Source organism: Macrotis lagotis, chromosome 2 (genome assembly GCF_037893015.1).
Source record: "Macrotis lagotis isolate mMagLag1 chromosome 2, bilby.v1.9.chrom.fasta, whole genome shotgun sequence".
NCBI lineage: Eukaryota > Metazoa > Chordata > Mammalia > Peramelemorphia > Peramelidae > Macrotis > Macrotis lagotis.
Window position 1 is genome coordinate 169681095 of NC_133659.1, and position 16712 is coordinate 169697806.

At 34.3% G+C, this 16712-nt stretch overlaps 1 protein-coding gene and 1 pseudogene across 2 annotated transcripts in view; one reads left to right on the top strand and one right to left on the bottom strand.

Annotated features, from left to right (window-relative positions):
- PPM1D (protein phosphatase, Mg2+/Mn2+ dependent 1D) overlaps positions 1–16712 on the top strand; it is a 52703-nt gene that overhangs the window by 25093 nt on the left and 10898 nt on the right. For both annotated transcript variants that reach the window (XM_074223542.1, XM_074223543.1), the window contains exon 4: positions 13760–13950. In XM_074223542.1, the coding sequence (XP_074079643.1) occupies positions 13760–13950 (191 nt within the window). The remainder of the gene's footprint in view (positions 1–13759; positions 13951–16712) is intronic.
- On the bottom strand, positions 12573–13067 carry LOC141513577 (small ribosomal subunit protein eS10-like; annotated as a pseudogene).

Below are 16712 nucleotides of genomic sequence, written 5' to 3' on the forward strand. Positions count from 1 at the left end.
GAGCCATTACTTTTGAAAATAAATGGCTTGGGTGTGGCTAGTTAGGTATATGAAGATATATTGAGTGTTCATAATGCTAACTGAACAGAGCTGTTGAACTGGTTTTGACAGCTGTGTGTGAAGATGGGGTGGGAAAGGAGGAAACATTATATCCTATTATCTCAGAAATTCTGAAGGCTACTTGCCTCACTTACATTTGGAGATGAGACATAAGTTCAGGGAGGCCTATTTCAGTGTTAGATATAAAAAGAAATTGACTGAATTTTAGATCATTGTATTGTTTAAAGTATTTGTCTTTTTTGAACTATTCATTAAATTCATAGAATTTTCATAAATGCTTATTGCTTTTTTAATATTTATATTTTCCTCCAATTACATATATTAACAATTTTTAATATTGAGAAAGGAAGCGATATATCTTATACTTGTGAAATAATGCAAAAAGACTACTGTATTTCCCCATGTATAAGATGCACCTTAATTTTGGGGCCCAGAATTTGCAAAAAATGTATTACATAAAGTTAATCAACTCAAGTTTTATTCATCATAAAATTCATACAGCCCCTCATCACTGTCAAAACTCCCATCCATTAGCTTGTCCTCTTCTGTGTTTGATGACAAATCACTGTCTTAGAAGAGGCTCTGACTGCTCTCCTGCCTGTGCTCTGGTCTTGTGGTTGACCACAAGCAAGCTTGGTGCATGGACTCATGCTTTAGTCCATTCTGTTTCATGAACCTTAAGCACCACTTGTATCCTTCTTTGAAATCAGGAACTTCTTTTTGATCAGCAGTTCTTTCCTCATACTGAACCACCTTTTTGGACACAGGAATTCTAATTACCCTTTGTTCTTCAATTCCCTCTCTTAAGTCAGCCTTGCCTTTCAGCCTCCTTCTGCTGGAGCATTTTCAGTAGGATTTCTTTTTCTCGTAGCCAGTCTTGGATTATTTTTTCAGTTGGAGGAGGATCAAAATTTCATTCAGCAGCATGCTCTCCATTCACTTTTGTAAACTGCATTACTTTGAATTTGAATTCAGCACTGTATGAAAATCTTTTCTGAGCCATTTCTGGGTGGAACATGGCAAAAAGTCATCTAATATACCAGTAATAAATGTGAAACAGTGAGTGCAAAAACAAGTGGGAAGAAACTGGAAATGTTAGTAAAAAAGTCTACAACCACTATTTAAGATTCTCTCAGTTTTAAGACCCCAGATTTTTCAAATAACAGGATTTTTGTAGCTTGTTAGAGAGGGGGAATTGGGTTGTTCTGGAATTCTTTATCTGTATTCTGGAGGGCAAGGGCAATTCTGTGATGAGGAGAAAAGGGATGTTTAGTTGTCTTACATTTTCTACTCCTTAGGAGTATTGCTTGCTCCTACAGTATAAACTCTGGCAGGTTCAAATGGAAAAGAGTTAAATATAGGCCTGGTGAAGGAAGTATGATCTGAGCACTAGGTTAATAAAAGATGGGATATATTTATTTCCAGGAACTTTGCCACTTTTAGGTGTTTTTCCCCCCAGTCTCCAACAATTTTGAAGACATTAGGAATCAAATTTGCTTTATTTTTTTAGCCATCACTGTATTCTCATTTTTTTATTTGAAACTTCTAGTGCTTGGTTTGTTCTAAGAACCACTAAATCTTAATGTTTTGCAAATTATGCTTTTATCTCATTAAATCTTAAATTTGAAAGGGTCATTTAGAGATACTTTTATCAAACCTTCTAGTACCCCTGTTTCTGCTTGAATATGTCTTGGGGAAAGTGACCAAACTACTTTATTATAAGACTTTTCCTAATAAATTCATTACTGTACATCCCTTGTTACAGAGTTCTTTTCCTCACTATGGGCCTGGTGAAAAAGTGTGATTTGAAGACTGGTTTACTTCCCTAACTTTCTGATGACAGTTTGATCTGTCTTACATCCTCTGTAGTAGCATGAAACAGTAGCATGAAAAAAAATCCTTTCATCTGTCAAACTTTTAAATATTTTAAACTAATGTACTATGTCTTTCCTTTTCTTCAGGTTATACCTGTTCAGTTTCTTCATATTTTTCTTGAAATGATTTCTAGAACCTTCACTATTTCTCATTTCCTTCTGAAAATACCCGACTGTTAGCATCCTTCCTAAAAGTATGGTTTCTTAATCTTGAGATCCACTAGTACCATAAAATCTTTTTCACATGAAGTGTTGTAAAAATAAATCTTTCTTAGCTTATACTTTTTTTTTTGAGTGTGGAGAAGTGAACTTAAAATTCAGGACTTTACATTTATTATTGAAAACTTAAGATGAAATCTTCTAATACATAAAGTTCATTTGGTGCTTTATATAGTGCTCACAGAAGTTCAACTCCACATCTAAGTTTTGTCTCTCATGAAAAGCATCTTTGGTAAAGTCACTTTATCTCTGTCCCTCAGTTCCCCATCTGTAAAGTGGGATAAAAATACTTGTAAAATATAACTACAAAATTTCTGTGATAATCTAATGAAATAATGACTTTAGACCCAGCACTGTTTATACTAACCCTAATGTCATCTACTTGAACTGGCTTATTATCATTCAAATAATAGGATACTTTTTTTAGGGGGGGGTGGTTTATTTATTTTTAGGTTTATTTTATTTTTTTTTGCATGGCAAACGGGGTTAAGTGGCTTACCCAAGGCCACACAACTAGGTGATTATTAAGTGTCTGAGACCGGATTTGAACCCAGGTACTCCTGACTCCAGGGCTGGTGCTCTATTCATTGTGCCATCTCGCCGCCCCCAATAAGCTACTTTCAATACAAACCTTTCAAGATAATTTCAAATCTTGAGTCTGTTGTCTTTACTAATTCTGTTACTGTTTGTCTTATGCACATTTGATTTATATGTTTTTATCCTTTATCTTTATATCCTTAGCCTTATTACTGACAAAAATGTTAGCTAGGACCAAAGACTTGTGGCTCTCCAGGATATCTTCTTTCACTTTAGTACAACTCATTCCTTCAACTAATTCATCCTTTAGGTGACTGTTAAATATAACGTCAGAGTGTTCTGTGTGTGATGGAGGATACATAACTGAAATGTTTGTTCTCAAAAAGCTTGTTTACTATAGAAGGTACCGTCATATACTCATATTTCGTATATATGCATTGGGCTATAGGCATGAGACATGAAGATATTCAAACATTTAGTTTCTTAAGGAGAGCAGTATATAATGCTGAGATACATTTGTTGCCAGATAAAATAAATTGGATTCAGCTTCTCTATGTATATGTCCTTTTTTTAAAAAAAAAAAATTTCAAGGCAATGGGGTTAAGTGACTTGCCCAAGGCCACACAGCTAGGTAATTAAGTGTCTGAGGTCGGATTTGAACCCAGGTTGTTCCTGACGCCAAGGCCGGTGCTCTATTCACTGTGCCACCTAGCTGCCCCCCTATGTGTATGTTCTGCAGCCAAATCTTGTTTCTCTTTAAACAAATCTTTCCTTTTTCCTGTTTGTGTGGTATTCCTTGTCCTACTCTCTTCCCCCATTTCAACCCATTCAAATGTCAAAGCCTAATTCAGTTACCAGCTCTTCCATGAAGTTTTTATCTCAGTCACAATTACCTTTTCTTCTGCATACCTTTAGCATAGACTTTATAAAACTTAGCACATATTGCCTAGTTCAAGTTTTTCCTCCTGCATAGATTACTAGACCTTTAAGAAGTTCCATAATAGTAAGCAGAATCAGTACACAGAAATTGGCAAGTACACAAAGATACTTGTTGACTAAATGTTTATTAATCTATTTTTGACAATTTTGAAGCAATTAGAACTTCAGTGTTCTTGAGAATCAATTCCAAATTATTGGATAACATAGTAACATGAATTGTACTGAAAATTAATTTAATATTTCATCTCTTGTTTTAGGCTTAGTTCAGGACTGGCAGTGGTAGTATACAGTAGTAGCTCTAACTATGTTGACTTGCATGGTAAACTTACTATTTCATCTTATCTGAAAATCTTTTCCTCAATTTCTCCACATGTTATTCCAGTTTTTTTCATTCAAACCTTATTGATTTTTTAATTTCAGCTCTTCTTTGAATTTTACTTTTTGTTATTTGTTGTTTGACTCACCTCTGCTTTATACCCATTTACTTCTCCTCTGACTTCTTGGGTTATACTACTTTATTTACCAAGAAAGAGTTAATAATATTTATTTCTAAAAAGAAGCTTGACACTTATTTTGATTTTGAACATTTTTATTGTTACTTTTTTTTATGGTTTTTGATTAAATTACAGATATCCATTGCCACGTTTCTGCTTGTTAGCTATTTTCTGCCCTGTTGTATCTTTTTTACTCTTTGTTTATTTTGAGAGAATTTAGTATATTATGGTGTGGGAGAAATAGATCAATATACAATTACTGATGTAATTTAATTGACAAAATTATAGCAGAGCTGCCCTCTTGTGGTTTTCAAATGAAAGTTCAGTTAAAATTTTGTCTTTGAATTTAGGGTCAAAGATTGAGAGCTGGAAGAAATTTCAGAGCCCATCTAATCCAATCTTTTCATTTTATATTATTTTTGCAATTTTCTCTGTGATACATGAATTTTTATTTTTCCAGTTACAGTTACAAGATTTTTTGAGTTCAAAATGTTTTTCCCTTCCCCCTGACCTCCCTAGTCCATCTGGTACAGGTTGTACATATACAGTCATATCTCTATATTAATTATGTTATGAAAGAAAATCAAAGTAGAAAGAAAAAAATTTAAAAAGTGAAAACAGAATGTTTCGATCTGCATTCAGATGCCATAATTTTTACTCTGGCTGTGGATGGCATTTTTCATCACAAGTCTTTTAGTATTATCTTTTGAGTATTGATCAGCTCTAATGTTGAAACTTTTTATTCTGAACTTGGGAAAGTGGATTGTATATGAAAGTACATATCTCTTATATGTTATTGATTTGCTTTTCTTAATAAATACAGCATGTAATTTTGTAAGTTATTTTTCTCTGTGATTTGTTCTGGCTTTCCTTCTGTTTCTTTCTATGTACTTAAAAAATGCTTCATTTGCTGTGTGTGTGTGTGTGTGTGTGTGTATGTATCCTTTATGTGTATTTTTTTCCTGATTGTCATTTACCCATTGTAAACAAACAGAAAGAAAAACAAAATACTTTAGCAAGTATACCTAGTTAAGCGAAACAAATTCCCATATTGGCTTTATTAAAAAATACACTTTAAGGATCAGCTAGGTGGAGCCTAGCCTTGGACAAAGCACTGGTCCTGGAGTTAGGAGGACCTGAGTTCAAATCCAGCCTTAGACACTTAATAATTACCTACTGTGTGACCTTGGGCAAATCATTTAACCCCATTGCCTTGCCAAAGGAAAAAAACAACCCCCAAAATACTTTTTATTCCACACCTGGAGTTTATCACTGTTTTAACAGATTGATAGCATGCTTTCTCTGGAATCTTATCAGTTCCTTTGTGTTTTATAAGTGAGAAAATTAAATCTCAGAGTGGTTAAGTGATTTGCCCAAGGACACCCCAAGAAATAAAGGATTGAGGCTGTATGTGAATAAAGGTCCTGATTCCAAGGCCAGTGATCCTCCCAGTTGGCCAAACTGCTTCCTTCATAGAGTAAAATCCAAGAATCATAGAATTTTAGAAGTAGAAGAGACCCAAAGAATCCTTTATTTTACTGCTGATTTAGTCAAAGTCACATATTGAGTAAAGTAAGCATGATTGGGGACCAGTTCTGTCTGGAGAAAGGAAAATGTTCTGGATGTTTTATTTGAGAAGCATTTTCAAATTCAAACCAATGAATTTGGTTTTAATTTCTGGAAACTTTACAGAATATATTATTAGATGTGTAATTTATGAGTCCTTAGGGTAAGTCTCAGTCATTTTAATGACTACTCTTCCTCAGTGGTATTCATGTTCTGTCTGTCTTCTCTTCCTCCCTCCCTCCCTCTCTCTCTCTCTCTCTCTCTCTCTCTCTCTCTCTCTCTCTCTCTCTCACCCCTCCTCAGCAGTATTGGTTTAAGGCTTGTTAGCACATATGCTTCACCTTTATATCTTTGGGTTATTGAACTGATAGATGATGGAAGGCTTTACACTTAGACTTGAATTTCTGTAAGGTATTTCTCATGTTATATTTTTGGATTAGATGGAGAGCTGTGGGCTGGATAACATTTCAGATAATTTGAACTCTGAACTGATTGAACTACTGGATCCAGTGAGTAATTGGTGATTTAGGTCAGCATGAAGGTAGCTGCCTTAGTGGAGTAAATAAAAGCTCTGTTTTTAACTCTTTTCTGTTTAACATTAATATCTATGATGCCATGATGGAATTCTTTAAAAATTTGCATGTGTCTTGAAACTGGTAGGAATAACAAACTTACTAAATAAGAGAATTGGGAACCACAAAAAAATTGGATCAGATAGAACAAGAAGTTGAAGTTTATATAAGGATAGATACTGTTTTGGGTTAAAAGAAATGTTTCACAAGTACAAGATAGAAGGAGGAATTTTTAAAATTAGTTTTTATGAATATTTTGGAGTTTTAATGGACTAAATAGAATCAGTAATGGGTACTTAACATAAAAATTTTGGTTAAAATGACTGTGTGTAACCTATAGTAAGTTGCTTATCCTCTCAGGGAGAGAGGAGGTAAGGGAGGAAGAAATTTGGAACTTAAAAGGAAACATAAAGTTAGAAATTGATTTTACAGCAAAACCACCTTGAAACTTCACAATAAGTCCTATTACAAATTCTAAGCTTCCCCTCACTTATTAGTGTTTGATGTTCTCCACATCAAATCACCAGATTATAAACTACAATTTATTTAATGAAAAACTACTTGTTTTTCTTTCATTGATGATCTGTTTTTAGTTGGTATTGATAGATGACTTTATATTGTCTTCCTACTTGTGTGTAAAATGAGTTTGACTTTTTCATGAATTCCAAGAATTAATATAGTTCATCAAAGTCCAATATTTATTTTAAGCCACAAATGAGATAGTATATTTCTTTTTAACAATCCTAAAATAAACAGCTATGTGAAAATTAATGGTAAAAATTAGAAGAAAGAAATTTGGCAACTTTTAAATAAGTTAAGTTGTTCAGTATTGGGGGTGGCTAGGTGGCACAGTTGATAGATTAATTACGTAGCTGTGTGGCCTTGGGCAAGCCACTTAACCCCCCCATTGCCTTGCAAAAAAAAAACCCCCTTAAAATCACTAGCATTTTTTAATTTGTTCACAAAAATCATGGTATTTTGTGAAATTATGTTTGATTGGCAAACCTATTTAGAGAATCCTCATCTGAACTTCCTGTACCAATACTAAAGGAATCTTTTGTATGTGTTCTTAATGGTAATTAATTCTTTGAACATTTACTATTTATGACTTTAGTTGCTCTTAAAATCTCTTAAAGGAGTTTTCATTAGAGTTCAGAGGCATTTGGCAGTCTTATGCTTTGAATTGTTATAATAAAACATTCTTTACTTTGTTATGATGTTTGTAGGCAGTTAAGTTCAATAATATAAGCATGCAGGGTTAGTTTTAATAAATATCAGTGGTATGAACTGATAAAGACTGCCATTTGAAAGTTTATTGAAATTTTTTTATAATTAGTTTGTGGAATTTTATTAAAATTTAATAAAATTTTAGTTTTAGCAAGATGGGACATCCTGTCATTGCACATTGTGTGGGACAAGTTGAATAACATTTTTTTCAATACAGGCATACTCTTGCTTGGCCACCATAGTTTTCTGATCTACCTTCAGTAGACATTTTCTTATGGGGTCATCTCACAGTTGTCATATATGTATCAAAATCTAATCTTAAAGCCTAGGATTACAGATGCAGTTCTTTCCATTCACTGAGGATCAGTTGGTGAAAGTTTTTATAAAGTCTGAGCATTGACTTCAAGAAATATAAACTTTAATACCCATATTTGGATGAGGGTTGGAAGTTTTATAAGCTAAAATAGTTGATATAGACACATTTCAAATTTGAAAACCTGCATTTGGCCTATCACACCTTTGCTGTGGAGTAAACTTGCCTTGTGCTCTAGTCATCCAAAATAATGTGTAACCAAGCTGTCAGTTCAAAGCACGGAACTAACTTGTATGTTCATTATAAAACAAAAATAAAAATAAAAAAACAAATGAAGACTTGTATAAAAAATAAATGGGAGATGGTATTGGTTGGAATAATTGACTTGCCTGTCTTGTGATGAATTTTTTTTAATATGTATTCTGTGCCATACTATTGTTAAAAATGAACTGTTGCTATTGTGAGATGGATCTTATCTAACCCAGTAAGGGTTTCTTATTTTGAATGGCACTATTTTAGGGACATTCTCGTATTTGCTTATATTGTTTGGGCCTTGTGGATAATGTACAGATTTTGAAAAGAAAATCTTGTTGCTGATTTATCCATTTCTTTCCCTGTACTTTGTTACATCTGGGATACAGTCGAACTCATCTGGTTTAATATACATTTCAAAAAAATGCCATAACTATTAAAACACCTTGTTTACAGACAGATGAAATATATTTATTCCAACCAAATTAAAAAAAAAAGAAATATAAACTTTAGGGGCGGCTAGGTGGTGCAGTGGATAAAGTACCGGCCCTGGAGTCAGGAGTACCGGGGTTCAAATCTGGTCTCAGACAATTAATTACCTAGCTGTGTGGCCTTGGGCAAGCCACTTAACCTCCTTTGCCTTGCAAAAACGTAAAAAAAAAATGAAATATAAACTTTAAATATTACATTTATAGTTCTGAAGTAATTAAAACTCAAAGCTACACTAATGCTTTCAGGACATAGCCTGCATATATAAATAAAAATTGATAAAGAATCTAAGAGTTTTGTTTTAATTTCAATTGATTTCATTTGATATATGATGGGTTTCAGTTACTTTTGGTGAATTTTTTAAAAATCTTAAAACAGTCATCTAAAAAAAGTATTATAATAATGGGGAATAATCAGAAAGATCATAGGATCTCTTTAATCTGGGGATTGGGAATGATATGGTAAAAGGAGCATTGTAGAAATGTTAATTTAGTATTGGTCCACAGGATGGATTAGAAGGGAGAGACTAGAGGCTTTGAAGACCATTTTAGAAGGCTAAGTAAGATTATAGTTAGAAAGGACTTGAGAGATCAGCTGATCCAATCCCTTCATTTTCCAGAAGAAGAAACTGAGACCCCAAAATATATCTATATATCTATCAACTGACAGAGCTAGGATTTTGACTTCAGATTTTTTTTTTTCCCCCTCCTCCATTGTTCCACATTCAACATAATGGAATAGGATGTTGACACTAAGAACAAATTTGAGACATTTTAAAGAAAGAATCTGGAACTTTGATGATTTTATATATATGGTGAAGGAGCAGGAAACTAAGATGATTGAATTTTTCAAACTTTTGTTTTATTTGGAAATGAAATTGATTTGGATTGTTGGAAATGAAGGATTGGAACTTGAATGATTTATTAGAACTATAGATGTAACTGGGAGAAGCAGCGGTAATGAAATTGTTACAGAATTCATGAGATGATTTTTTTCTGTGGTAGAGAAGGGGAGTTACAAAAAGTTGGAAGAGGAGGTGGGAGGGAAAAAAAGAATGAGTTTTGGGCGCTTTTTAGAGAAGATTAAAGGAACTAGAGGAGTCATCAGAAAAACAGGAAGAGAGAATAACTAACAAGGGAAAGTGGTCAGCAGTTTGAGTTTTGATGAGGAATGGGAAAAGGATTAGAAATGGAATTATGGTTTGAATTTGACTTGAAAGACTGACTTGGAGAAAGGGGAAAGGGAAAAAGTACTAGGCATTTTACAAATACTGTTTCATTTGATAATAGGGATAAATGAGAGATGAAAGTGTATGATGTTAGACTAAAACTAGAGTAATTAATGATCACTTGGTCAGAAAGTTTGTTGGAAAAATGTAAATTATTCCATGAGATAAAAGAAGTCAAATAAATCTTTCTGAATCAGTGTGAATTTGGGGTAGAATGTTGTCAAGATCTTTTGACTTTAAAAGCTTGTTGGTTTTTGTTTTGTTGTTTGCAGTGAACATCCCTGGCTCAATGCACAGGACATTACTGTCCTGTTGAGTGGTAAACTTTATCTCTGATACCTCCTTTAAGGAAATCATATTGAAACTTAAGCAAAGGAGAGAAGACTGTTAAGTAAAAAGGTAGGCAAAGACATGGAGGTGTTCTGTTGACCCAAATAAGAAAGAATTGGATGTCTAAATAGAAATTTCAATACAAATAATTGATTTTTAAGATTTCCTTATATAGCTTCAGGAAAGAAATTTAGAGAACTTTGCCTTTTATTAATCAGGTTATGCGGGATAAGAGAAGGAAAGCAAGTTTTGAATATGCATCCATGGTTGGTTAATTTTTTTTTTTTTGGTTAATATTTTTAAACATGGAAACTTAACTTGAAAATCTGCGTCTCTTGCTTCATATTCTCGTTAACAATATTATTTATCCGTGGGCAGCTAGGTGGTGTAGTGGATAAAGCACCGGCCCTGGAGTCAGGAGTACCTGGGTTCAAATCCGGTCTCAGACACTTAATAGTTACCTAGCTGTGTGGCCTTGGGCAAGCCACTTAACCCCATTTGCCTTGCAGAAAAAAACAAAACAAAACAAACAAACCTAATATTATTTATCCAATTCAAAAACTTACTTATTTTAAACTTTGCCTTCTTCTCCACCTCATTTTTTTATTAATAAGTTACATGAGATAAGGAGAGAGAATATGCCTTTCTTCTTATTCTCTCCACCTATTACCTGACTGTACTGCCCATAGAAGTCTCCTGATAAGTTTTTCCAGATTTCTATTCTTTCAAAACCAGTTTTCTTTTAGTTGTTAGCTTTATCTCTTAAGATTTTCAGATCTAGTCATGTCAGTTTACAAGCCTTTGAAGGTCTTTGTCTTCCTGTTCTCTCCTTTTCTCACCCGATCTCTCTGTCTCTTTCTCCCCTCTTCTGTCTCTTGTTTCTCTGTCTCTCCTTGATCATATCTTTAATTTTTTGATTTTTTTCCCCCAAAACAGAACCTAGCAGTCTAAAAGCATAGAGGTGCTTAGGCAGTGTTTGAAGTGAGCAGTAGCAGCAGCTTAAAATTCATAAGGAATAAAAGAGGTGTGGTATTAAGTTCTTTATTCTTTTATTAAAGGTGAAAAAATAATACCTTTTATTCAAAGATAGGTAGTGAATCTGAACTGAAATGTGACTTGATAATCCTTATTTCCTCAGACAGTGAGTTTAGATTTGTGGATCACAATTCTTCCATAAATTACATTTTTACAGGGCATAACCATGTTGAATCCATTTATTAACCAAAATGTGGTTTTAAAAGACTTTTAGCATCAATTATATGTACATATTCACATAAGAATACACACACAAATACACATGCTGTCTTGACATTTAACTACTTTCATGCTCATTTGGTACTTACATCAGCTAGTGATTTTTATGTGTGGGGGGTATAAAGAAGGGAAGGGAAAGTACAAGCAAGCTTGGATTATAATTAGCACTTAGCTTTTGTTCTTTTTTTCAAGCATGGTGGATTGACTCTCTGGCTAATGAGACTGGCTCTGTAGTGGAGGAGAGTAATTTATTTGAAGTATTCTTTAGGCTTTAAGTATATTTTAATTGGCCAATATCACTTATTGGGGGCTAAAGTGGAATTTCAAACTCAGGAAGGAGGAGAGACAAAGAAGTTTTTATTGCTGACTAAAGATTGAAACTATTGAAAGAAAAAGAGAACTACTTCTACTTAACTGAAACCTCATGTTTAGAAACCACTTACTTTAAAATTCATTCAGGTCTTTGATTCCCAAAGTATTTTAGAACAAAAGAAGTAGAAATTAATAGTTTAACTTTGATTTTCTTTATTTGGTCTAAAAAGAAAATTTGTAGCTTCTATTGCTTGGCCTTAAACTGTAATTTTCAAATTTATTCATGTTATTAGCTCTTATATGTTTTCAGGTTTTATGAAGTTCTCAATATTTGACAACCAGCAACCATATGAAATACTGTTACTATATAAGGGTTGTGGCACTGAGATTTTTTTTTTGGTGGGTTTCACCAACAGCAAGAAGCATATCCAGGAACATCTCCACATCTGTCTCTTTCCCTTTGACTTTATTTATAAAGAATGAAATTATTCATGCCTACCAAAGCCTGGATTCTGATAGGTGAAAATAATTCTTTGTATGTTCTGTAGTCATTTGTTTAATCACATATTCTGTGATTTTAAGTTGATATGAAGGATATTTTAAGTTGATAAGAAGGATAATTGTCTGGTTTAAAAAAATTACTTTCCTCATTTTGAAAATCAAGAATGTTTTGGTTATTTTTTAAATTTTCTACTTGATTTCTCAGGCATCTCATTACTTACTTTAGTCCTCTTCTGAAACCTGATCATAGTAGTGTTGTGTCTGGGTTCCTGAAGGATGTGTTGGTCAAGTGTTGGTAGAGTCCATGAAATAGAGAAGACTTTGTGGCCATTGGTCCTGGGTCATTTTGTGTATCTTTTTTTTTCTCCAAAATTTTAATCAATATTAAACATATCTCTACAGTTCTTATTGATAAGGTTGACCACGTCCACAACCAAATCCACCTCTAAATTGGGAATTCTGTTGCTAACCCTGCCCCAGCTTCAGCCTTCTTGTCAGCACCAGGGGGAGCAGCACTTCATCTGTGTGTGTCTCTGTCAGCTTCACCCCGAGTAAGCCGGGCAGGTCACTCACCCTCCAGACCTTTAGGCCTTGGCCTTCCTGTCTTAGGTCTACTTCTGTGAAGAGTGGCAGGCACAATCTCAGGGGGCAGGTGAAGGTAATCCCGGAGGTACTGAATACCCTCGTTGGTGAGATACCAGTAGAAATGCCTCCATGCAAACTGCTCCTTAACATAGCCAGGAGACTTTAGAGACTGACCTTCATGACGTGGAGATTGGGCACATTCTTGTCTGCCAGCTCAGGATGCATTGGCATGTGGACATCCTTCTTGGCTACCATTACTCCCTCCTTAAAAAGGAGTTCATAGATGGCAATTCAGTTCTTCTTGGGCATCAACATCTCGGCAGTGGAAATGGGTGCTCTACAAGGAGCCCAGGATAGAAAGGCTGTATATCTTTTGAAGACTAATCTTTGCTAAATTTGGAGAGATCAGTTACTAGGTTAATAACCTTATGTTGAATTTTAGGGGATGATAAAGAAGGCCATGTATTCAAACATACTGTTCTAAACAGACTTGATGAAAAGAGCATACATACTGACAAACATGGAATCTTAATATATAAGAGATCCCAATTATACTGTAACACAGCATATCTTATTTCTGTGCTAGTTTGTGATCTTAGGGAGGCTATTAATGTTGTTTTCCTTCCATAATTTCATCAGTTGGTTCTTTTTTTTCTCACAAAAATATTGTATGTATAAAGCATTCTTCTACACTTAGGTTTGTAGATTTTATAAAGATATAGTATCATATCTCTGTCCATTTCTCTTAGGTTTCCTTTGAGTAAGAGCTCCTTCTGTTGCAGTTCTCACCAACTCTGAGTGATGTCAACAACTTTGCATTTTTATTTTTATTTAATATTGAAAACTGAAAGGTGACTGCTAGGTTTTTTCTGCCAGAATATGTTGATCTATAAGATTTTGTTCCTGATGTATTTCTTTGCAATTAAGAATTATTATTTGCTTTAGCATCAAAATTATTGAGAATGATTAATTTCTGTTATGATATTTCTTGCTTTCCTCCCAATCAGGTGACTTGTGGAGTTATGATTTTTATACCGGAGAGTTTGTAGTGTCCCCAGAACCAGACACAAGTGTTCACACACTTGATCCTCGGAAACACAAATACATAATCTTGGGCAGTGATGGACTTTGGAACATGATCCCTCCTCAGGATGCCATTGCAATGTGCCAGGACCAGGAGGAGAAAAAGTACCTGATGGTAAGGAGAGATACCTTGATAATTTAATGTTGGTCTAGATAATAACTAGATATTAACTATGCCTTCTAATTTAGATTGTGCAACAGCAATCCATACAGAGAGATTCCATATTTATTAAGTCTTAATACTGTCCTTTGACAAAACCCATTATAAAAGAAGCAGGAGTCACTATATTCCCTCTTCTAGACTTCCTTTTTTTCCTTTCCTAGGTTTGTAATGTTATCCTTGTCTCCTTCACCTTACATGTGCCCCACTCCACCCCCTTTTTAAACCTTGAAAGAATCTTATGTCCAACCCCTTTTCTTTATCTTTTTCAGTAGCTTGCTAATTGTACTTCTTTCTCAAGTCTCTCCTTTAAATAGCTGTTGAAGTGATTTTCCTTTAGTGCAGATCTAATCATATCACTTATGTCTACTCCAGTGGCTCTTGATTATCTTTAGGATGAAACAAGACAAAACTACTTTGTTTAGCTTTTCATTTTATTTTCTGTGGTTATATGCAAAAACAGGATTCATCCTTATTTTTTTGTTTGTTTGTTTATTTTGCAAGGCAATGGTTAAGTTAAGTGGCTTGCCCAAGGTCACACAAGTAGGTAATTATTAAGTGTCTGAGGCCGGATTTGAACTCAGATACACCTGACTCCAGGGCTGGTGCTCTATCTACTGCGCCACCTAGCTGTCCCCCTTCATCATTCATTTTTAAAACCTTGAGTTTTCATTTCTTTTCCTTCCTACCATTCCCTTCATTGAGAAAGTAAGTTATTTGATACACATTAGAAATGTCTGGTCATGAAAAACATTACCACAATAATCATGTTATTAAAAGTAAACATAACCCCTGCCCACCCAACAAGAGAATTCATCTAGCTTTTTTAAAGCTATTCACGACCTGGCCCCAGCCTATTTTTTTTCCAACTCCATTAGACCTTATACAATCTCAACCTTGGCTGGCCCATAATAGAAACTTGATAAATGCTTATTCCCTTTCTTTCCCTTCCTTTTATACCTTATGATTTGGCAAGAGTAGCTTTTTTTCTATTCCATACCCACACATCTCTTCTACCTTTGTATTGACCTTTCCCTTGCCAGAAATATCCTCCCTCCTCACCTCTGCTCCTTTAAGAAGTTATTTAAGCACTACCTTATATTATATTATAAGAATTGTATGTGTTTTTAAAGTTTTTTGCAAGGCAAGGGGGTTAATTGACTTGAGCAAGGCCACACAGGTAATTATTTAAGTGTCTGAGATCAGATTTGAACTCAGGTCCCCCTGACTCCAGGGCTGATGCTCTATACACTGTGACACCTAGCTGTCTCCATCTCTTCAGTCTTAATTCAAATACAGACTGTGGGCTAGTCAGTAGAGACTGTGTTGCATTTTTAGAGTTCTTTTCTCTTAGCAAGCTTTTTTAAAAAAAGGATTAAGGTTTTGTTTTTGTTTTTTATTTTTTATTTTTTTAGGTTTTTTGCAAGGCAATGGGTTTAAGTGACTTGCCCCCAAGTGCACGTGACTAGGTAATTATTAAGTGTCTGAGACCGGATTTGAACCCAGGTACTCCTGACTCCAGGGTCGGTGCTTTATCCACTGTGCCACCCAGCCGCCCCAAGGATTATGTTTTTTAAAAAAGGTATTTTTCATGGAAGTTCTAAGAAGGAAACATGATTGTCATTAAATATTTAGTATGGCAAATTAGTTTTTGGTTAAACTTAGGATGTTCTTAATGTGTTTTATATATGCATCATTGTACATCATTCCTCTTCAGAAAAGTCATTGTGCAGTAAGTATTATGTCTTATTTTTATGACTGACCTGGAGAATATCTTCTTTTTTATAATGTATAGAATTGTTTTTATGGTAGTTGATCATGATTTATACCTAATTTTATTTTGTATTCTTGTTAGGGAACAAATAAATTTGCCTCTTCCAAGTTACATTATTCTTTTATTATAACACAGGCCTATTAAGTGTAGTTTTCAGGCATATATTGTGGCAAGAAATGGGGACTGTGCTTGAATTTGAGATTGTAAAAATTTAAGGATTGGGGCAGCTAGGTGGCACAGTGGATAAAGCACCAGCCCTGGAGTCAGGAGTACCTGGGTTCAAATCCGGTCTCAGACACTTAATAATTACCTAGCTGTGTGGCCTTGGGCAGGCCCATTTGCCTTTCAAAAAAAAAATTTAAGGATTAATTGGGATGAATATTTACTCAGTTCATGCTTGTTTTCTTGACATTTTAATCATTGCTTTATGTTTGAATCGATATGGGCTTTGTTACAAGGGTTTGAATTGGGATGAGCAGGGCATTCAGTTCATTTTTATTTTTTTCATTTGATTCCATTATATATGCTCTCTTCACAGTAAGAAATTTCTAGGTAATTAAGTGGTCCTACTTAATAAAGATTTTATTGTACAGTACATAGAAACATAAAATCTCAAGGAGTTTGAAGAGAATTCTGAATTCATTTAGTCCCAATCTGTAGCTAGTTATTCAAATTGAATCTTCTTCATGATGGAAGAAAAAAAGATTACTTAACAAAGGATACTTGAGAGCTGAAAATAAGTAACATCTTTATATCATTATAAATTTATTTGGTTTCTGTCCCTGTACTCCTTTATTGAAAAATATGCCTCCCATGAAGAGAACTATTTTGTCAGTCATTGGCACAGCATCTCCCAATTCCCAGAGGAACCATTAGTGAATGTACTATTAAGGCATAATATTTTGAACTGCTTCCATGGAGCTTTTATGTTTGAATGCTAATG